This window comes from Halichoerus grypus, chromosome 8, assembly GCF_964656455.1.
Source record: "Halichoerus grypus chromosome 8, mHalGry1.hap1.1, whole genome shotgun sequence".
NCBI lineage: Eukaryota > Metazoa > Chordata > Mammalia > Carnivora > Phocidae > Halichoerus > Halichoerus grypus.
Genome location: NC_135719.1, coordinates 40,304,266 through 40,327,744, shown reverse-complemented (window position 1 = coordinate 40,327,744; position 23,479 = coordinate 40,304,266). Strand labels below are relative to the sequence as shown.

The 23,479-nt window shown below is 45.3% G+C and overlaps 1 protein-coding gene across 5 annotated transcripts in view; it reads right to left on the bottom strand.

The window, feature by feature from the left end:
- Positions 1-22,795, bottom strand: part of SIN3A (SIN3 transcription regulator family member A) — a 68,229-nt gene extending 45,434 nt beyond the window's left edge. The window contains exons 1-2 of one of the 5 annotated variants that reach the window (XM_078079064.1): positions 22,778-22,795; positions 2,309-2,530 (exon numbers count right to left, since the gene is read on the bottom strand). In XM_078079064.1, the coding sequence (XP_077935190.1) occupies positions 2,309-2,497 (189 nt within the window). In that variant the 5' untranslated portion in view covers positions 2,498-2,530; positions 22,778-22,795. Of the gene's footprint in view, positions 1-2,308; positions 2,531-12,648; positions 12,667-18,385; positions 18,645-22,460; positions 22,482-22,777 lie in introns of those variants that run through there. The other 4 variants (XM_036081056.2, XM_078079066.1, XM_036081054.2 and 1 more) reach the window with 4 other exon arrangements.
- Between the last annotated feature and the right edge of the window lie 684 nt (positions 22,796-23,479).

Below are 23,479 nucleotides of genomic sequence, written 5' to 3'. Positions count from 1 at the left end.
AAATGCTACACAAAATTTCCAAAACTTTTTTTATTTTCCTGTTTCAGAACTGTTAATCACCACAGAAGACAACTAAGGAAGGACAATATCCTTGATTTGCACGTCTCCAAAATAAGAAGACTAAACAACATGAGGCTTAATCTAAACAATGGAAGTTGTATACTACAATGTAAGAGAGGATTAATTTTTTTTTTTGAAGTCCCCACAAATTTAAAAGATTCCCCTGGACAGAGGGGAGGGTGGGAAATAGACAACTACTTACAAATCCCCACAAACAATAGTTACACATTAGGAGTAAAAAGAAACTATTTGGACAATTCTGAAAGCTCTAATATATCTCTAGCAAGAAGGGTTATTATTCTGAGCTTCTATATTCCAACATACACGTTTTGAGCAGTTTTTTAAAAGGCTTAATTGGAGCTTATAAATACTTGAGATGACTAGTTTTATATGAGCACATTATAGTTTCTAATATATGAATAGATGCAACTATCCCAAGTATAGGAAACAGTCATCAATCTGTTCAGATAAAAGTAATCACCCAAGAAAAACAAGCAGCCTTTCTTTCTTCCAAGATCTAACTTAAAGATTCGATTTGCAACAGTCCTCTGACTGTGGCCCTCAGTCCCATAGGAGGGCATGGTACTACTGCAAGGGGGACTCCTGATAAAGAATGACACCTAAGGAATCACGATCTCCTACTTCACCTGGATTCCCCTCTTCCTTGTTTTCTTATAATAAATTCTGAGAAATTTATGGAGTTATGGAATTGCTAGGTCAAAAAGTAAAGAATCTGCCACAACTGTCAAATTGCTTTCAAGGAAGGTTACACTAATTTATGTTCCCAGTAGCAGCCATAACTTTTTAAAAGTCACTAACATGTTAGGTTGAAGAAGGTCTCTCCAGACCAGTTAAATAAATTATGATTCAGACTGACCTAGAATGGAATATTATAAATGCAGTGATTTCTTAAAAACTACTTAGATCTATACATACGTATTTAAGTGGAAAGTTGTCCAGTATATATTAAGTGAAAAGAGCAAATAGCAGAACAGTGTATACTGTATCATTCAAATTACATAAAAAGAGAAATGTATCTAGATAGGTAAGCAGGTGACTATAGATACCCAAGAAATCACGAATGGCTTAAAGTCTGAAGGGTCAGAGAAGGAAGTCATCTTGGATCATTTTTCAAAAAAAAAAAAAAAAACCATGGTGATATTTACTTTCATAATTAAAAAGGCAAAAAACAAATTTCTTCCATTTCTACAAAACAGAGTAAAGAGATAAGAGATGAAAGATCAGCACTGGTCAGGGCATGGAATGATAGGAATACACAATGCTGGTGGAAATATAAATTGGTACAATTCTGAAAAACAATTTGACATTACCTGCTAAAGGAGAAGTCGCGCACACCCTATGACCCAGCAATCCCTCTCCTAGATACCCGAAAAACTCTTCTTCATGTGCCCTCAAACCTGCTGAGCGGGCTGCAAGAAGATAAGGAGTTTGCACCACAATGTAAACCAACTGCTTCACTAATAAGCACACTATTTAATTCAGCTGCCTTTGTTTCCCCATGGCAACACTTTTTTTTTTTGATTAAAAAAAAAGTAGCACATTGATTTAAATTCTGGTGCAAGCTTATCTTGTCATGGATTGCCACTGTGAGCCCCACTGCACCAGGAGAAAGTCACACAGCACCTTTACAAGTAAAAATCTGGTAACAGCCTGAGAGTACAGCAAAAGAAAAATGGATAAGTAGATGGGATATATTCATATAATTCATAAAAGAGTGAAAATGACTCAATTATTTACACACAAAAAAAGGGTAAGTCTCGGGAACCGCACCGAGTGAAAAAAAGTGAGTTAAAGAAAAAAATATAAGGGTGCCTGATGGCTCAGTGGGTACAGCATGTTACTCTTATCTCAAGGTTGTAAGTTTAAGCCCCAAGTTGGGTGTGAAGATTACTTAAAAATAAAATCTTTAAGGGGCTCCTTGGTGGCTCAGGCAGTGGAACGTGCAACTCTTGATCTCGGGGTTGTGAGTCTGAGTCCCACACTGGGTGTAGAGATCACTTAAAAACATTTAAAAAATAGAAATAATTAAAAAATAATAAAAAATTAAAAACCTGTGTGGTGAGTACCCAAGTATACATTGTTTTTGTTATTTGTTATATCTTACTTACAGATACCCCATAAATATAATTTTGTATCTAACTGGATGCTTAATACAATTTTTTTTTCATTGGATGTAATCACCAATGCCCCTCCCTTACACTGAGTCCCTTGCTGGGTTCCAGCTTACCTGATAGCTGGGTGTCACGGAGTACTGAATTCCCGTGGCTGACTGCATGGTCTCGGACACTGTTTCATACACAGGAGGGGCAGGGGCAAGCACCCGGTGCTGGTGAGGAAAAGCCTCTGTGCTACCAGGGATCCGACGCTGCTGGGCCGCATACACCGGTGACTCCTGGTCATCCAAACGTCGCTTCATTCTGCGCTCATGCTCAGGGATGCACCACAAAACCTGCAGAAACCAAAAGCATCGATATGCAAACCAGTTCACACCCCAATGTGATGTGTACAACTTAGGACCAGTCGCCCAAATTTACTATAAGCTCAACTCCCAAAACCAACTATTTACTTCATCCTGAAGATGATCACTGGCTAGTTTAAGTGCATGCTTGCACACACAGGCCCCACAGTGGACAGTGTATCATAACTCAAAGACATAAGTTTAAATAATAACATAGTCTGAATTAACCTGGGACTACAGAGTTGAAAAATAACCTCCAATTTAAAAACACGAAAATACACCTTTCCCTTCTTTATTCTCTAGTTTTCTTCTCAAATACCATCATTCCTAACATCAGTGACACATTCACATGCTACAAAAACATTCAAGTGCTTCTTTCTAACTCCTCTCAAAACCTAGTACTATAATTGTGGTCTAATTTTTAAAATATCAATTGTTTCAACAATTAAATGCTATCATGAAAGAGCAGTAGGCCTGGAGTAAGAGGATGATGGTTCTAGACTTGCCAACTTAAGGAGCTATGTACATTTCAACAACTTCCTCATTCCGTGTGAGTTTGTTTCTCCAACTATAAAATGACATGGTTGGGGGCGCCTGGGTGGCTCAGTCGTTAAGCATCTGCCTTCAGCTCAGGTCATGGTCCCAGGGTCCTGGGATGGAGCCCCGCATCAGGCTCCCTGCTCAGAGGGAAGCCTGCTTCTCCCTCTCCCACTCCCCCTGCTTGTGTTCCCTCTCTCGCTTGTCTCTGTCAAATAAATAAAATCTTTAAGAAAAAAAAAAAAAAGACTAAAATGACATGGTTGGAAAAGATCATTTCTAGGTTATTTCTGACTCTAACATTCCTTAACACTAAGGAGATTCCAGAATCCCTTATTAATAATATTCCTCTGTAGAGGGACACTTTCTTTCCTGCAGGACACAAAAAATCTAGTAATATTCTGGCTAGGAATCCAGTCTGGTCTTTTCAGGGCTTTTCCAACATCCAAAGCTTCTTCAAGGTCCCTACCTTTACAACTTTGTCTGCATTCCTCACAGTCCTACCACGTCACACACTCAAATACTGACCATGAAGAAGGGAAAAAAATAAGAGTTAATAAAGAGTTAATTGGCCCATTCGAATGCCAAATAATGGAGCCACAAGAGTCAGTTAATATAATATTTAGTATATAATGAATCCCAAGGACCATTCTACACAATTTATAAATATTATTATAATCCCCACAACAACCCTGTAAGGTGCTGTTATTCTTTATTTTATAAATGAGGAAACTGAAATATAAGGATTAAGTAAACTGCCCAAGGCTGCACAGCTAATAGGCAAAGCTGGAATATCAATCCACCAAATCTACCTCCAGAGCCTAAATTCCTAACCATCTCAGTATCTCCTGCCTCTCACAGAATAAGAAATAAAGGGAGAAGAGTCCCTTTACTTATTTAAGACACACATGCACTGAGCAACTTCAGCTTTCTTTAACCTCTCCCACACTTAGCTCATTCATCCTTTCACCCTCAACCCAACAAAGTGGGAAGGCTTTGGCAGCATTTACTCTTTCAATTAGCAAATATTCAGGGAGCAGATAAGAAGGTGGTAGGTGTCCTATAAAAGCTTAAAAACTACTTGGGAAGACCATATACAGCCTCACTAGTAATCAAAGAAATATAAAGTAAAATGATACTTACCCCCAAAGCAACAGGCAAAAATTAAAAGAAAATGATGATATCGAGTGTGGGTGAGGGTATAGGGAAATACTACTGGCAGAAGTTTTAATTGGCATGGACTATGTGGTTGGCAACTTGTGGTATCCATTAAATTTTTAAATTTAAAATGGTCATACCCTTCTACCTAGCAATTCACTTCCAGGTGTCTATCCTATACATCTGCCAAGTATATTTACTGCAGCAAAGTAAGAAAAATCCAAATGTCTATCAATAACTGAACTTGATACATCCATATTGGGAAAACTACGTAGCAATTAGAAAGATTGGGGTTCCTATATAAAGAAAGTCCTCCAAAACATACTATTAAGTGAAAAGAACAAGCTACAGAATATATACAGTGTGATTTCAACACCCACACACAATGTATTCTTAAGGTTTGTGCATCTCATTGTAAATTTTGCATCAGAAGGAAAAAGCTATAAACAAATACTGAACTCTAGATAAGGATAGCATGCTCAAGTACTTAGGTGAAAGTGTACTAATGTTTGAAATTTACTTTGAAACACATCGAGAAAATAGTTTGGATTAATAGATGGAGGAATGCATATATGACAAAGCAAGTACTATAAAAATGGTAATATAAAATCTAGTGTGTATATGGGTATTCACTATAAAATTCTATCAACTTTGCTGTGTATTTGAAATTGTTCTTAATAAAATGTTGGGAGGAAAGGCTAACAAAACAAACCAGTTCATGAGTGGTACAATACTATAATAAGTACTAAAATTTGGTAAGGAGTAGAAATGTGTATACTGGAAAAAACTCTACAGAGAAGGTAAGTGTTTGGTTTTATCTTGAAAATTAGGAATGAATTAGGGCATGGGGGTACACAGGATGAGATTAAAATATTACAGTAACTTTGGACTTACAGGTGATAACGAGCCATTTACAGTCTTTGCCAATTCATTTACTCCACAAATAATTCCCAAGAATCTACACATGCCAGACCCTGTGCTTTATGTGAGGGACCAGCACTGAATAGGACAGATTTCCTGCGCCACAACGAATCTTCCAAACATGACTGCTGTAAGTCAATGTGCTCCTCCCAAGAGTCCTGTCAGATGGGCACACCCAGAACACTATTTAGAGGGAAAGTGATACTCAAAAGAAATTAAGTGACCTGTTCAAGGTCACATGGCAAGGAGCTAGACTCTTTCTCCTTGGAATGCATGACCAATCTGGAGTAGAAATACTGGACAGACAATAGTATCCTGCTTGTAGAGAGGTACAGTGAAATTCCAGACTATGAAGTATTCGAATGCCAAATAATGGAGCCACAAGAGTCAGACACAGAGCTACTTTCAAGCCCTGCTTCAGCTGACATGATTTTCATCTGCTACTATGGTCTCCAACTGTTTCAGATTTGGAGCTTACCCTGTTATCAGAACTCTAGTCTATGAAGATAGAATTTAAACAAGGAAAAAAGCACTTTGAAGGACAGAAACTAGTGAAGAAGGACTAATGTGAACAAACAATGGCAGCAGAACATTAAAAAGTCACCTGGCCATGTGTTATAATAAAAAGTGGGGATAGCTCCAAATCATCATGCGAAGAAATCATAATTCCCAAATAAAGCAAGCAGAGCAGGATAATTCTGATATTGCAGGGCAGTCTTCTGGAATAGGGTAGAACAACTGACAAGTCACTGTGTCACATTTCAGACAAATTTTAGAAGGGCTGAAGTAAAAGCTAACCCTTTCAGAACGATAAATATAAAAACCAATTTTCTAGTTCTACAACCCAAAATGTCTTTCATTACAGTGAAAAGTTGGCCTCTTAGAAATTCAGACAGTTCTCCATGCTTATTAAAATCCAAATGGAAAAATCCAACTTTAAAAAATCTATCTTTTCATTTAGATTATATTTTACAAATCAGGGGCACCTGGGTGGCTCAGCAGGTTAAGCATCCGACTCTTGATCTCAGTTCAGGTCCTGATCTCAGGGTTGTGAGATCGAGCCCTGCTTTATTTATTTATAAAAATAAATAATAAATAACAAATAAATTCATAAATTGGCTTAAATATAGATAACAGAATTAATTTAAGTCAAGATAAGCTCAAAGTAAGAGAGTGCATGGAACAAACTAAACTGCTCTATCTGAAGGCTTTTAAGTATACAACTTTCTTTTGGAAATGCACTTAATTTATGGTTGACCCTTTATAGTGCCTCTTAGTTTTGTACTGTTACCCTGAATTAGCCACATTTTTAAATTCCTTTATTTATGTAATTAAAAAAATCCTCTGAAATTATTCTCTTATAGGCAGTCAGCATCACATAAAATCATATTAAAATGTGTCCTGCTCAGTTTACATCAATAAATATTGTGGAAAAATGGAAAGTTTCTCTTCAAAAGCAAATAGATTTTTATCAAAGCATATAGTGAAATGTAATTAGGTACTTCAATCCAGTGCAATTGCCCACCATAGTCAACCTCAAAACCTGTCCAAAAATCCACTTTTGGAGGGGCACCTGGGTGGCACAGTCAGTTAAGCATCCAACTCTTGGTTTTAGCTCAGGTCCTGATCTCAGGGTTGTGAGATCAAGCCCTACATGGGGTTCCGAGCTCAGCAGAGAGTCTGCTTAAGACTCTCTCTCCCTCTCCCTCTGCTCCTCCCCCTGTGTGCCCTCACACACTCTCTCTCAAGTAATTAAAAATAAATCTTAAAAAAAAAAATCCACTTCTGGATTTAGATCTGCTAGAAAAGGAAAAGTATCCCAGAATAAATGAAAAAGGCAATCTATTTAGATTTTCCATTTTACAGAGACTAATAGCTCAACAAAATTAACAACCCATTCTTCTTAAAACACAAGATCTAATACCCAAGCCTCCCTGAATCAGTTTTATATTCTTCTAATAAGGTGGGCCTCAACCAGAATAGTTTGCCACCCTCCCGGGCACATTTGTCAATGTCAGAAGCCATTTTCTGGTTGTCACAGTTAGGGGACAGGAGTGCAACTGGCATCTCATGAATTCCCAAACATCCTAAAATGCACAGGATAACCCCCCACAACAAAGAATTACTTGGCCAAAATATAATAGTGTCAGGTTGAGAAACCTGGATCTAATATAATGCTAACCCCATCTGGTACATACCTTTTGTGAGCTTTGGTGGGATTATGTCATACTGTGGTATGACAACAATTTTTAGCAAGGTAGCTCAGAACAGTCATCTTGGTTCAAAATATCTCTCATGTGATTTACCTTGAACTCTTGGTGTATCAGAAAAACTTATCATTTACCATTTGGGTGAAAAACAACTTTATTAGAAACTTTAAGAACTTAAATAGAAGGAGCGCCTAGGGGCACCCAGGTGGCTCAGTTGGTTGGGCGTTGGACTCTGGATTTTCGCTCAGGTCGTGATCACCTGGTGGTGGGATCAAGCCTCTCTTTGGGCTCCCCACCCGTGGAGTCTGCTTGGGTATCTCTCCCTCTGCCCCTTCTGCCTAATCCCTTCCCCCACTCCCACAAGCACCTGTGCACACACACTCTTTCTAAGTTAAATAAATAAATCTTAAGGAAAAAAAAGGGTGCCTGGGTGGGTCAGTCAGTTAAGTATCTGACTCTTGATTTCAGCTGGGGTCATGAAGGGTTGTAGGATCAAGTCCCGGGTTGGGCTCCACACTCAGCAGGGAGTCTGCATGAGATTCTTTCTCTCCCTCTCCAAAATAAAAATAAATGAATTTTTTAAAAAAGAATCTGAATAGCAAATCCTAATTTTTATTTCCTATTTTCCTGCTTTTGAAGATATAAATACCCAAAATAGGCAATATCCTTTAAAACGCAACTGAGTAGTCACCAACTATCACAACATGAAGTTGGAACATAGCATTCGGTAAATTTTGATTTCAGATACATCTCTAGTAAAGTTCTAGCTTATCATCACTTTGGGATTTTTTTTTTCTTTTTTTGCATCACCACACACAGTACTTTGAGAACTTAATTCTTAATTTTATTGGCAAGGACAATCACCTTCTTTGCTCCATAACTGCAAGCACTCTCAGTTTTAGGCTAATAAACACCAATTAGAACAATCGATCCAATGTTGTTTTTTCATTTCTATGTCCTGTTTCCTTCCAATCACCTCTGTACACCTGCCTTTAGCAAATGTCCACTCACAAGTCAGTTTTGGTGCATAAACATCCTAGAAGATGAAAGGATACAATCGTATACCCTTTTAGCAAATTGAAATGGTTTTAATTCATGGTGAAATACTTCATTCTGAAGTCCTTCCTGCTGAATGACTACCTGGATGAGGATATCATTATTTCTTACCCGCCCCCCAAAAATACATGGTGCACGTGTAAGTTCTTCATTCTGAGAAAATTCATCATATTGTCATCTAAAGACTACACAGTCTATGAACTGGCTCACAGTCAATTTTACCATCATCACCCCCGTCTAGCCTGCTTCTGTCTGCTGGACTGCATTTGTCTGCTAGCTCCTCTGGTGTGAGGGGTCTTCCTCTGTTCGTTTTCTTCTTTTTGCCATTACAGGAAGCAAAAAAAAAAAATTAAGGATTACCAAATATGTTTCCTGAAAGCTTAAAAAGGTTGTAAAAATAGTATAAAAAATGGTCATATAATTTTCACTCAGATTCCCCAGATGCTAATGTCTTACTGATTGTTTAAGATGGTATCTCCCAACTTGTACACTGTCTTGGAAGATGCTGTAATGCTTCGGGCAAAGCAGTAAGAAAACTGAAGTGTAACAATGATGATTTATTTTACCACTGCATTATCCTTCTAGGCAATGCCATCATTCTTCCCTTTTCTTATTATTTTAGTTTTTTTTAGCATAATAGGGAATAACTGATGAGCAATGATGAAATAATTCCTAGGATGATGAAATACCAAAATGTTTCAAGCTATAGGAAAACTAAGATCATTAAGATCCCAGAATATAGTTCAGATATATAAATGGTAATAGCTAAAATGAGTTTATCTCATTAAAAAGAAAATAAGTAAATTCTCTCTTTGTTCCTTTTCTTTGGGGGGGGGAGAGAGCAAGAGAGTGCGGGGCGGGGGGAGCTACTTAACAGACTGAGCCACCCAGGTGGCCCTCTTTGTTCTTTTAAAGACCTACAATAAAGAATAAAGTCAAGAAATATAAATCTTTACAGGTAGTTAGTACTGCTCAAAAAGAAACTCAAAAACTAAAATTGGGTCCTAATGATACTGATTCTGTAGGCAGAAAATGAACAGGAAACTTTAGTTCAATTCAAAAGGTATTAAAAATTGTATCAATGTTAACTTTTTGATCTAGATCACTGTACTACAGTTTTGTAAAACACATTTGGGAAATCTGGGTGAAGGTTATACAACAATTCTTTACAGTATTTTTGCGACTTCTTTTGAAGTCTAAAATTATTTCAAAATGAAAAGTTAAAAAAAATTTAAGTATTAATAGTATGAGAATAGGAAAGAAGGAAATCATTCTGTAGTCCTATTCTAAAGGATATGAACATTTAGTTTATGTGACAAGGTTTCTTTTTTTTAAGATTTTATTTATTTATTTAAGAGAGAGTGAGCGAGAAAGAGCACGAGCAGGGGGGAGGTGGAGAGGCAGAGGGAGAAGCAGACTCCCCACTGAGCAGGAAGCCCGACACAGGGCCCCAGGATTATCACCTGAGCTGAAGGCAGATGCCCAACCGACTGAGCCACCCAGGCGCCCCGTAACAAGGTTTCTCTAAATTAACTGAGAATGGTATAAAACAGACTGAGCATAAATAACAGAAGATAAGCTAGCTACAGCTATCAAGAAAGCATTGTAAATAGGACTTGAGGGGTGCCTAGGTGGCTCAGTCAGTTAAGCCTCCAACTCTTAATTTTGGCTCAGGTCATGATCGCAGGGCCGTGAGATTAAGCCCCCCTTTGGGCTCCGTGCTGAGTGTGGAGCCTGCTTACAATTCTCTCTCTTGCCCTCTCTCTATGTCCCTCCCTGCCTCGCACTCTCTTCCTCTCTCTCAAAAAAGAATAGGACTTGAGACAGTTAATGGGATAGGTAGATGTGTCACTTAACCTCATCCTGTCTTTATCCTATTAGCTATATGTCTGCCCCCACACAGGCCTGGGCATGTACACCTTTAACCAGCTTTGTATCCACCACTGTGCATAGCATACAGTCTTGTCTATGGTAGAACTCAAATCATTCACTCACTCATGCACGCACCCTCTAATACATATTGAGCACATACTATGTGCCAGGCATTCTTCTAGGAGCTGGGGATATAGCAGTAAACCAAACAAAAATCTCCTCCTTCATGAAGTTTACATGAAGAGGGAGAAAAAGACAGTACACAAAGTGTTCAGAACACTAGACAGTGACAAGTGCTAAGAAGAAAAAGAAGGGTTTTTGAAATTTTAGATACAAGTGACCAAAGAATACCTCACTGATAAGGTAACTTTTGGGTAAAATAGTAGAGAGCTAACCATGTGGAAATCAGTGAGGAAGCATTACAAGCAGAAGGAACAGGAAATGCAAAGACCCTGATGCATATATGTGCTTAATATTTTCCAAGAACAGCAAAAAGGCTGTATAACTGGAACAGAATGGAGGAAAGACAGACTGGTAGAAAATGAAATCAGAGAGGTAATGGGGTTGGGGGTAGTAGGTAAAGAGCATATTGTGTTTCTTCTCAGAGGTCATAATAAGGACCCAAGCTTAATAATCAGACTGAAATGGGAAGCCACTGGTGGGTTTTAAGCAGAAAAGTGACATGATCTGAGTTAAGTTTTAAGACTCACCTGGCTGCTGTGCTAAGAACAGCCTAAAGAGATGCTGAATAACAAAGCAGAGGGAACAGTTAAGGTAACTGATAATCCAAGCTAGAGATGTACTTGTGATCACTGCTATAGTTGGGAGTAGGGTGGTGGTGGTGGTATTAAGTGATCAAATTCCGGGTAATATTTTGAATATAGAGCAAATAGGATTTGCTGAAGATCAAATATAAAAAAGACAGAAAAAAAGAAGTCAAATGCCTAATAAATATCCAAGAGAAAATATGAAGTGGGCCACTGGTTATGTTTGTCTATAGTACAGGGGAGAGGTCCCCGGTTAGAGAAATTTGGAAGTTATCAGCATCGTTTCGATTTTAGAAAAAGGTGAGAGAGTATACGAGGTAACTCTCCTTAATTAAGCACATTCACATTTCTGCATCAAGTGAGACAGCCTAGACCAGGCTGGTGGCCCTTAGTTAGTTGTGGAACCAAACTTATCAAAAAGCAAACAAACAAAAATTCTTGTGTTTCAGAGCTGCAGATTAGGGACTATAGACCTGTATATCCTTCATTAGCCCACAAATCAGCAAAGATATCATATCAGCAGGACTGAGGAAGCACCCGCAGCCATGATTCTCTAAGTACAAATAAAATGCAGACACACAAGACAGAAAGATGGTGAGTAGTACAAAAGCAAGAGAAGGGAAGGTCAAAAAAGAGATGTATGCCTTCAAAACTGCTACTAATAAATGCCTAACTTTGAAGCTAATTGCAACTAAACAGATGTAGCCTCTAGTTAACAAACTTTAAATTGCAATTTGAGTTCAGTTTGTATACTTTTTATCACCTATTATGTGCCAATATTATCCTAGGCACTGAGGCTATCACTAAAGTTAAGTCCCAGTCTAGATGGACTAAGTCATTGGTGCAGCTCTTGCTGAAGAAAACCAGTTGCCCCACAAACGCATAGGGACAAAAACCTCTATACGTTTGATTATATATGAGAACAAATCTCACTAGGCATGTCTTTTGAAGAAAGAGACCCAAAAAGAAAGTTACATAATTAAAGGAAGCCAAGGTTTTTCAGTATTTTTAATATGTTGTTAAAAGACAATTAAGACAGATAATTGTCTAAATACAATTAGAATTTATATTTAGGGGCACCTGGGTGGCTCAGTTGGTTACGCATCCGACTCTTAATTTTGGCTCAGGTCATGATCTCAGGGTCATGGGATCAAGCCCCACACTGGGCTCTGTGCTAAGCAGAGTCTGCTTGTCCCTCTCCCTCTGCTCCTCCCCTCCCCGCCCCTTGCCCTCTCTCTCTCAAATAAATAAAATCTTAAAAAAAAAAAATAAAGTGGCAGGGGGCGCCTGGATGGTTCAGTCGGTTAAACATCCAACTCTTGATCTCAGCTCAGGTCTTGATCTCTGGGTCATGAGTTCAGGCCCCACGTTGGAGGAAGCCTACTTAAAAAAAAAAAAAGTGGCACAAAACCAAAATTCTTTGAAATATTTGTAAAGAATATAATGCAATAATGGCAGAATACAGACTACCCTGCTGGGTATGCTGCTGGATAACCTTAACCTTAACAAAAGAATCCAGAATTATTTACTTAAGCTGTAACCAGAAAAAGATAAAAGTCCCAAGATATTACTTCTTCTACTCACTTACTGAAGTAGAAATAGGAAGACATGTGAAGGAAAGGAAGTACTAGTAAACAATAGTTGGCCATATTAATATATCTTGAGCTTGACAGGGTAACAGTGACATACGTGCCAAGTCCATTATTTCTTCACTATGATTCTTAAACACCTTCCAAAGCAGTAGAAGCAATCAGGTCTGTAAACTGAAGAGAACAGGATTCACAAACTCTGGAAGAGACTACAATTCATGTGCGAATTTCAACATAATGCCATTCCTTCTAACACCCCAAAGCACTCTCTGGGGGTACTTTCAGATGTCTAAGGTCATTCATTTAACAACCTGCTTCAACTGGATCTATGATTTCAGGCTTCACCCTCCTGTTGCTCATTCAGTGTCCTCTCCTCCTCCAGCCAAGGTAGGCTCTCCCTCCTCTGAATTCCTTTCAGCTCTCTGTAGTTCACTCTTACGGCACTCAATCTCCACTGATGTGTAGTAAAATCATCATGTGAATATTTGCCTTTCCTTCTAAGCATGTAAACTTTTCCGGGACAAAGACTCTTCCTGTGTCAGCCCAGGGCTACTTAAGAAGGTGGTCAAGAAATGGGTGTTGACTCAATTCCCCTTTAGAATCTGAGTCCCAATTTTTTCGCTCAAAGCTGCTTTCAAAAGCACACTGCTAGGTCCTCAAAAAATTAAACACAGATTTACTGTTTGATCCAGCAATTCCACCTCTGGGTATATACCCAAAAGGATTCAAAGCAGGTACTTGAAGAGATATTTATATATCCATGTTCTTTCTTTATGGCGTTATTCACAATAGCCAAGAGGTGGAAACAACCCAAATGTCTACTGATACATGAATCAACAAAAGGTGATATATACATATAATGCAATATTAATCACCATTAAAAAGGAAGGTAATTCTGGGGTGTCTGGGTGGCTCAGTTGGTTAAGCAACTGCCTTCGGCTCAGGTCATGATCCCGGAGTCCCTGGATCGAGTCCCACATCGGGCTCCCTGCTTGGCAGGGAGTCTGCTTCTCCCTCTGACCCTCCCCCTCTCATGTGCTTTCTCTCTCATTCTCTCTCTCTCTCTCAAATAAATAAATAAATAAAATCTTTAAAAAAAAAAAAAAGGGAAGGTAATTCTGACATTTGCTACGACATGGATGAACCCTGAGAACATTATCTAAGTGAAATAAGCCAGACACAAAAGGGCAAATACTGTATGATTCCACTTATATAAGATACCTAGAGTAGTCAAACTCACACAGACATAAAGTAGAATGGTTGTTGCTAGGGGCTGAGGAGAGATTTAAAGGGGCTGTTTGTTGGAGCGTCTGGGTGGTTCAGTCGATTAAGCGACCGACTCTTGATTTCGGCTCAGGTCATGATCTCAAGGTCCTGAGATCGAGCCCCACGAGGGGCTCTGCACTCAGCGGGGAGTCTGCTTCTCTCTCTCCCTTTGCCTCCCTCTCCCTCTGCCCCCACCCCTGTGCACACACTCATGCTCTAAAATAAAAAATTTTTTTCTTAAGATTTATTTATTTATTTGACAGAGAGAGAGAGCGAGAGCAGGAACACAAGCAGGGGGAGTGGGAGAGGGAGAAGCAGGCTTCCTGCTGAACAGGAATCCCAATGCGGGGTTCAATCCCAGGACCCTGGGATCATGACCTGAGCTGAAGGCAGACGCTTAACGACTGAGCCACGCAGGAGCCCCCCAAAAATGTTTAAAGATAGATAGATAGATAGATAGATAGATAGATAGATAGATAAAGGAGCTGTTGTTTAATGTGTACAGTTTCAGTTGGGGAAGATGAAAAAGTTCTGGAGAAAGGGGCGCCTGGGTGGCTCAGTTGGCTGAGCGACTGCCTTCGGCTCAGGTCATGATCCCGGAGTGCCGGGATCGAGTCCCACATCGGGCTCCCTGCTCGGCGGGGAGTCTGCTTCTCTCTCTGACCCTACCCCCTCTTGGGCTCTCTCTATCTCACTCTCTCTCTCTCTCTCAAATAAATAAATAAAATCTTAAAAAAGAAAAAAGTTCTGGAGATGGATAGTTGTAACAGTTGCACAACAAAGTGAGTGTACTTAATGCCACTGAATTGTACGCTTAAAAATAGTTAAAACGGTAAATTTTGTTATATATGTTTTATCTCAATTGTTTTTAACAGCACACTGCTCCTTCTCTGTTTACTATCCTTAGACCAGACATAAATGAAGTGTAGAGTTAAGAGCAGGGACTCTGGAACCAGAACACCAGGGTTCACATCTGTCATGGCCACTTACCACAGTTCTAATCTCTCGGTCACTGTTTCCTCATCTTTAAAACAAGGACTTCATAGTACCCACTAGACAGGGTTATCATGAAGATTAAGTGGATTAATAAATGTACAGTGCCTAACTCAGTGCCTGGGACATAATAAGGGCTCAATAAATGAAAGTTCTTACTGGGGTGTGTGGGTGGTGCAGTCGGTTAAGCCTTCCACTCTTGGTTTTGGCTCAGGTCGTAATCTCAACCTGAGCTGGCACGCAGTCTGCTTGAGATTCTCTCTCCCTCTCCCTCTGCCCCTCCAGCTCATATGTGTGTGTGTGCTCTCTCTCTCTTTCTAGGATAAATTAAATTTTTTAAAAAATAAATCTTTAGAAAAAAATGAAAGTTCTTATTTTTCATGTAGACAGAGGGTATAGCTTTAAAAAGCATGTTAATGGGGTGCCTGGGTGGCTCAGCTGGTTAAGCGGCTGGCTCTTGATTGCGACTCAGGTCATGATCTCAGGGTCCTGGGATGGAGCCCCCACATTGGGTTCCGTGCTCAGCAGGGAGTCTGCTTGAGGATTCTTTCTTTCTCTCCCTCTGCGCCTCCCCCCACCATGCCTCCCCCCACCCCACCTTGCATGCACATGCTCTCTCAATCTTTTTTTAAAAAATAAAAAGCATGTTAACTATCACTTATCATTTTTAGGAAAATCTACAGAAAGTAAAGCTTAACAACTCTTAGTAGTATGAGAAGAAGGAGAAAGCCTTTTATTTTATTTTTTTAAGATTTTATTTATTTGTCAGAGAGAGTGAGCAAGAGAGAGAGAGCGAGCAGCAGGCAGAGGGAGAAGCAGGTTCCCTGCCCAGCAAGGAGCCCAATGCGGGACTCGATCCCAGGACGCTGGGATCATGACCTGAGCCAAAGACAGACGCCCAACCAGCTGAGCCACCCAGGCGTCCCGAGAAAGCCTTTTAAAGCACTTCACTAGATTACTGAATGACATGGACATAATCTTTTAATTCTGACTAAAATTCGCAGCCATTAACATCTGCCTTGAAAAGATCTCCAGTTATCTTGTCTGTACTTAAGATGTAAACAGGACTATGCTTTGCCAAGAATCTTATCAAATTACTACATACCTCTTTCCTCAAAAAAAACAAAAAACAAAAACCCCTTACTCTTAGGGTAAAACCTTCTTAATTACAAAATGCCAATCTATCTAGGGTCTTAACTCTGACAAAACTATAGTATATACCATACTGCTATTTGGAAAGGTAAGAAGCATTTATAAAAACTTTCCTAATATAGTACATCCAGGTTCTTACTTGAATCCTTAAAGCATATATGGGACTTCTGACCCTGGTGCCCCAAGAGACAACATATTAAGTGCATGATTTAGGTCTTCCGTGTTTCCCAGCAGACAGCACTGAAATGGTGGGAACAACTTTGTGTTGACCAAACCTTCCTCTCCACTATCTTTGGCAGTTTATAACATCAGAAAAAACACCCAGGCTTTCTGTCTCCACACCAATTCTAATACAGTCACTATCACTCAAATGAAAAAGCTACCTTTGCCACTGCTACTTCCTTAACTGAGATGGGACTTACTCTCTTCACACGAATATAGGGCAGGACATCAAGCTCTCAGTCCCACCTGAACAAAGCACAAATCTAGAATTTAACTTCAGGTATCAGCCAGAGGGATGGCTCAGATATTAGTCTATAAATACATTCCTCCGTGTTTATATTCTCATGAAAAAATATCAAAAACATGTAATTTCTCTTAAGAAAAGAGAACATATCAAGTCAGAGCAAAAACCTCATTTAAAATAATTCATTATGGGGCGCCTGGCTGGCTCAGCCAGAAGACCATGTGACTCTTGATCTCTTGAGCTTGAACCCCATGTTGGGTATAGAGATTACTTAAATTAAAAAAAAAAAAAAACTTAAAAAAATTAAATAGTTCATTAAACATGAAATGTCCTAAGGCAACTCCCCAATACAGGTCAGAGGGCAATGCTACGAAAGTCACATACACGAAACTACATTAGTCCTCGACTTCACCCTCTCTGTAACAAAACAGGGCAAGAACACTATGTTTTATAGAATATAAATAGAAATGGTCTAGATGTTCTAACAGAATTACATAAAACCAGGAGAAGATTTTTCAAGAACACCTCTAATTACCTAAATTGCAACTTACTTCTTTGTGAAATTAAGCTTACATAGCAGAACCACCTGTATGTACAATGAAAGCATTCAAAAATGCAAGAGCGGAAGAAATCAGAGTATTTTATTCAGTCTGAGTTTTTTTTAAAATCACCATCTTTTATAAACATATAGTTTTAAATAGTAAAATGTAAATCCAACCCTTCCTTTTCTCAATCTCAGCTTAGTTAAAGACTTTTTCTGGCTAACTGGGTTTGAAGTCCTAAGGCACCTAACAGTGGCCAAGTCTAACTACCCACCACCCTATTGGCTCAAAGGAAACCCCGCCCCGTACAGCCACAGTAACTGAACCTAAGGGAACTCCAAGAAAGGTTGTCCCCGGCCACATTTCTAGTCTCTGATGACTCTCCGCCCCTCCCCCCACAATCACCGCTGCGGAAGCATGGTCACAGCACGAGCAGCCACTTGAGCAGCCACCCTCAAGAAAGGACCTTGAGCACCTCGCCCCAATAATTACAAGCGGCGGTGACCATGCTCCCACTCTCCAAGGCTGAACGGTGCCATCTACGCTGCGTGGAGCTAAGACAGACAACAGCTCTGGCACACAGCCCTCTTGCCCCAGGCAAAAGGCATGGCCGAGCCATAAGAGTAAGTCCTGACACCTCCGCAGCTCAGAGTCGGCGGGAGCCCCTCCCACCCCACGGAGACGTAGGGCGGGGCAGATCTGGGCGCCGCGACTCCAAGCCAGACCGGACAGCGGGCTTTCCCGAACCCCGCCTCACTTGCCAAGGAGGCGGAAACCGGGGGGAGGGGGGAGGACGGCCTGGGGGAGTGGCATCGCCGCTCCGTACGGCCCCTCCGGCCAACCGGATCCCAAGAAGGCGGAGGAAAGCAGACTTCACGCCCCCTCCCTGCCGCGCCCCGAAACCACACGCGGGAGACCCCTCGCCCGTCCCCCAACCCCAGCATGCCAGTGCGCGGCTGCCCAGCTGAGGCCCCGCCCACCTCGGGAAGATAGGAGGGGTGGTCGACCGCAAACAGCACTTAGCCAGGGCCGGCCCCGCCCCTTTCTCCACAATCGCACGCGCGCGCCGGCCCCGCCCCTGAGCGGCGGCGCGAGAGCCCGCCCCCTCCGCGCGCACCGGGACTACGCTCTCCTCCCCCTCCCGCACGAAGAGCTACCCCGCTCCGCCCCCCACCCCCCTCACACATCCACACACCTCCCGCCCGCCTGCTCTACGGGAAGCCGAGGAGGTCAGCCCCCCTAAAAATACACACCCTCGAGTCCAGCGTTACCCGCCACCAGGCTCCCCGCCCCGACCCTGGCCCGGCGTGCTCTCACCGCAAAGCTGCTTCGGCCGCTCCTCACTGCGTGTCCCTCTCGGCGTGAGCCTCGGGCTCAGCAGGGAGGCCCCGAGAACGGCGAAGGCACAGGCCCGCCGAAGCGGACTGGCAGCCTCCTCTCCGCTAACGAAACGGTCACAGGCCCCGGTGCCCAGACTGGGAAGGAGGGAGGGAGGGAGGGAGGGAAACTCCGAGGGGGGAAGGGGAGGGGGGGAAAGATGGAGAAACCGTCTCCGCCGCCTCTACCGCCGCGGCCGCTTCTCTGTTACCCGGGAAATCCCGCCCACTCCCCCGGCCCGCCCCGCAGAGGGAAGACTCAACTTCGCTCCACCACAGGCCGCATTATCCGCCCGTCAAAGGTTTAACCAATCGCTGTGCCCTGCCTGCCGGCTGCCCGCCCCTTCCCCCTCGGCTGGGAGGGGAGGGGGAGCCGCTCACCTTCTCCACGCCCCTATTGGCGGGGAGCTTCCCTAACTCAACCCCGCCTATTGGAGGCGAATTGCTGAATCCCACCCCCACGCCTCAACACTATTGGAGGAAGCAGGGGAGCTCTTCACGTCTCATTGGAGGACTCCACATATCCCGCCCCGTGCGGTCTCAGCCACAGGCCCAACAAGTCGGCTCCCGCCCTCGCCGGTCATCGCATTGGAAGGCTACCCCTGGCTCTCTCGCTGCCCCAGGAAGGTAAGTAACCGATGTGGGGTAAAATGTCCGTAAGTGAGGCCGGCCCCGCCCCCAACCACCCGATTGGATATCTCGGCGCCGGTAGCAGCCTCCATTGGCCAGGACGCCCGTCTAGAAAGGAGCTGACTCCGCCCCGCGCGAGGAGGCTGAACCTTAGCAGTCCTTTTGTGGAATGTTTACACTAGAGACTGAAGTGCAGAGAGTTCCAGGGCCCGAAACAGGAGGGGGCGCGGAGCTCAGCAGCTGAGATCCGAAGCCTTGGGATTTGAAAGGGAGAGGCAGCAACACACCACCGTGGAGGACCCCTTACAAGAAAAAATAAAAGAAAGAAAGAAAGAAAAAGAACCTCATCCTATCCAGTTCTCTCTACAATTTACATTTCCGCACGCTGCCTCCTTGTAAACACAAATATCCGGAGCAACCGGATCCGTACAGCTCCTTTCAGTACGTACAGAATTAAGAGCTGGAGACCCAAGCCGAAAAATAGTCCCAGTGGTTGCCAGTCCGCAGCTAGGTTTGGCTGCACACTTCTAACACCGACAATCCCTAAACTTGAGTATGCAGTCCTAAGAGGGCGGAGATAACCAAAATGAAGGCAGGGCCCTAACAGCCACCGCCCTGGCAAGCCTCCGGAAGGCGGAGCGTGAGGTGTAAAGCGTTTGCGATCTCCAGGGTATATCTGGAGGCATACTCGGACTCGAACTGAATAAGGAGACCAAAAAGGCCACAGCATAAATGAACCTTCACCCCACACTTCATACAAAGAATAAAAATTCCACAGTTGGTGACAAAAGATAAGAATGGCTGTTCACCTACTCCTTTGGCCAACAAGTGTTAATGGCAGTCCCTAGGCCTTCTCTGTGTAGGTTATAGTGCTTCAAACACACAGAGACAAAGTGCTTGCAATGCCTAGGTTGCTTTTATTTATTCACCAAATGGGGCGGAGAACGGACGCTGGCCCTGCTTTGGGGGGCGCTCAAGGAGCGCCAGGAAAGGAGGGGGCGGGACTAGAGTTTTCCCGCTCTCCAGCAAAAGGCTACTCCCCCGAGAGCCGTGGCAGTCCCCAAGTGGCAGGCCCCAGGGAACCCGCTCCCAGGTCCTATCTTGTCCTCCCTCCGCAATCCAGGGGAGACGGCAAGGAAACCAGCGCTGGCAACAGGTGGGCCTGACTCCAAGGATGGCTTCGAGCCGTAAGGACAAGGCAGTGAACTGTGAACTCCATGAGTAGCTAAAGATGAGAGCCAAGCCCTGCCCAAAGACGGAGCTCTAAAAAAAAGGTCACACCAACGAAAGCGACGCTCGAGTCAAATCTCTTCCAGGTTAGGAAGAAGCGGCACTTTTGCAGAACTTATCGACGGTACCTTTCACTCTGGGCCGTCCCCGGCTCCCTGGACTGGGTGCCACACGACGCTCCACCTGGACCTCAAGAACCACTTCGAATCCAAGCAGGGTTGGGCCGCCCCCGACTTCTCTGTCAATAGGGGATGAACCACCCTGTACCTTGCCTAAGGCACCCAGGCCAATCTTAGGTTGCTCAGAGTTTTAGTTAAAGCCACCTAAGGCCAAGCTGCCGGCGTCCGCGGCGTTCTCAAGCTTAAATTCAGGGTGATCTCCGGGAAGTCAAGAGGCGCGAGAATAGCCAGGCCGCAGGGTCAGAACTTTAGTAGTTGGCCCGGAAGGCCAGATCCCACCCCTCCTCCCCACCCCTGCAGAACCCCTGGAGCCGAGGGCCCCGAAATCCACTCATGCCGTTAACCCCTAACTTCATCGCAAAGCTACCAGAATCTCCAGCCTTAGAGGAATCATTGTGTGCCTTCTCAGCTCTCTTCGCCCCCTCCCCCCCCACTCCCCGCGCCAAGGACTCCGAACCCGGGACTTCCGGGCGGGAGGACAGTTCGAAGGAGCAAGGCGGGACTCACACATGTGCCGAGCGCGCACACAGGCTAGGGGAAGGGGCGGAGAACAGGGGGTGAACTTCCCCCCCATCCTAGCTCGCTCCGGCGGAGGGGGCGGAGACTACCATCTCACCAATCAGGAGTGGGGGCGGGACCTTGCGCCTCACGTAAGTCGTAGGAATCCTCCCTCCGCCCTTCACGGAAAAAAATCCTAGCAACTTAAACTCCAGCCCGGCCTCCGATAGGCGGAGCTCGAGAGAATGTCATCCAGTCGAGAACCGAGAAGGAAAAAAGGGAGTCTCGCCCAGCCAGTGGAAGACAAGAGAAGGCGGGCCCTCAGGAGGAGCCCGAGGTGGGTGGAAGAGAGAGGGAAAGGCCCCGCCCCTCAGCTCCCCTCCGGGCGGGTTGCACAAGCGGCGGCTGCTGGAGTAGATAGTAAACAGGCTAGGCCAAGGAGTGGAGGCAGGGGCAACTCGGCACTCCGTGGGCCGGGGCCCCGGCGCCTCCTCTCCCGGCATCGCCCCACCCGACCCCGGCGGTTAGCGCCGGCGCCCCGCCTTCCAGCCCGCGGCCGCCATCCCGGCTGACAGGCGCGCCCCCCGCGCCCCTCCCCGCCCGCTGATGCATTTCCTTTTCCCGATTCCTAGCGTGGAGACTGTTTTCCCAGTTTCCGACCTTCACTGCCCCTTTCAGGCCACCCCCTCGTGGGCGCGCTCACACGCCCGCGCCCCCGCCCCCGCCCCATCAGCGGGCGAGCCGCACGGCCGGGGGAGGAGAAGGGAGCAGCCGCCGCCGCTGCGGCTGGCTTGGGGTGGGCGGGGAAGGAGGCAGCTCCATGTTTGCAAGGGGATCAGCTGGGGCCGCGGGTCGAAGCCGCCACCGAGTTCCTGGAGGTTTTCCACACCCCCAGGCCGAGTTCCGCGCGGGCTCGCGGCCTGGCGGGTTCCGGCGCCGAATGCTGGCTCTACTGCCACGGCCCGGGAGTTCGGAGAACACAGACCGGCGCGCGGAGCTAGTGGCCAGGCGCTGGGGGCTCTTTCCGGTGGCCTCCCCCGCCCCCGGCCGCCCCTCCCGCAAGTCCGGCGTTGCCCCCGCCCCCAGAGTCCGTAACAACCGCGGCCCACGGCGCCCGCGCCTCACCGGATCGCGCCCACCGCCCCCTCCGTCAAGTTTGCGGGCCGAAACAAAACCCTCCGGGTGGCTGCCGCCCTCGCACAGCATGGTTAGCGGGGAAAGCCGCCGGCTCCGGGTCGCTCGCTAACTCCAGCTCTCAACCAACTCCGGGAGCCGCGGGCTCAGTGGGCCTGGCCCGCCGGGCTCAGGCCGCCGCCCCCTGCCGAGCCCGCGCGCCGCAGCTCAGGCTCGGTTCCAGTCGGCGTACGGAATATCCCCTATTTTCTTCTTTACAATAATTTTTTAAAAGGCATTCCAGGAGCGAGGGGGGAGGGAATCTCCCCCTGCCCGCCCCTTACCCAGTCCGCCGCCGAAACCTACCGAAACCGACTGCTCGGTGAAATAAACTAGGCAGCACGACCGGCGCACTGACGACCCCGGGCCGGGCCGACCCCCTCCCCACGAATCCGGCCCGGCTTGGAAAACACACACACTGGCGAGCGGGCGGCGCCAAGAGCGCTCCTTCCTGGCCTGCCCCGTGCCTCCCTCGGCCGCCGGACTCCGAGCCTCCCCTAGCTCCGTCCCGGGGCCCGCGGCGCCCGCACCGTGGCGGACCGGCCCGAGCCACTGGCCAGCGAGCTAGCCCCCCAAACGCCCGAGATTGGGGAGACCAAATTAAAAGCAGCTGTTTAACATACCTTCCGAGCCAGGCGAGGAGTCCTGAATGGGGGGGAACGCCCCCCACCGGCCATTGGCTCCCCGGCGCTAGCGTCAGTCAGCCTGGGCCCGCCTCCTTCCCTCGCTCCACCTCTTCCCCTTCATTGAATGCTCCCTCCCTCCAAAAAACATTAAATAAATAAATTAAACTAGCCGCGAGTGGGAAGCGCATCCGTGGTAAAGGCCCCTATCTCTCCGGTACCGCCCCTTCGACTTTCTTGAGATCCTTGGACTGGAAGGACACCTGAGACTCAGAGATCCGCAGGGTGGACTCGGAGGAGGAGCCAGCGGGGCTACCCGGCCCCACTTCCTTAGCACTCACACCCCATTTGGAGCTGGGTAGCGGAGGCTGGTAGGGACATCCTAACGACTGGCTGGAATGGCCCAATTCCCCAGGCTGTGTAACCTAACCGTGTCCAGCCCATTCTGTTAGGTGGCTACCTAAACATGAGTGGTGTAAGCGGCGAGTCCTGTGTTCAGGCAACAGGCGCTTGTCTAAGCACCTACCGTGGGTGAGGCAGACACATTCATCCTGCACCTGCTTCTGAGTGCGATTACAGAGGCTGGATGAGATGCTCTCTCTATACCCTTCAAGGGCTCCAGACCTACCCGAGTTGATGCTACAGCAAGAGCTAAGTAAGGCAAGGCAGAAATGTGTATATAAATAGGAGCTCAGAGCAGGG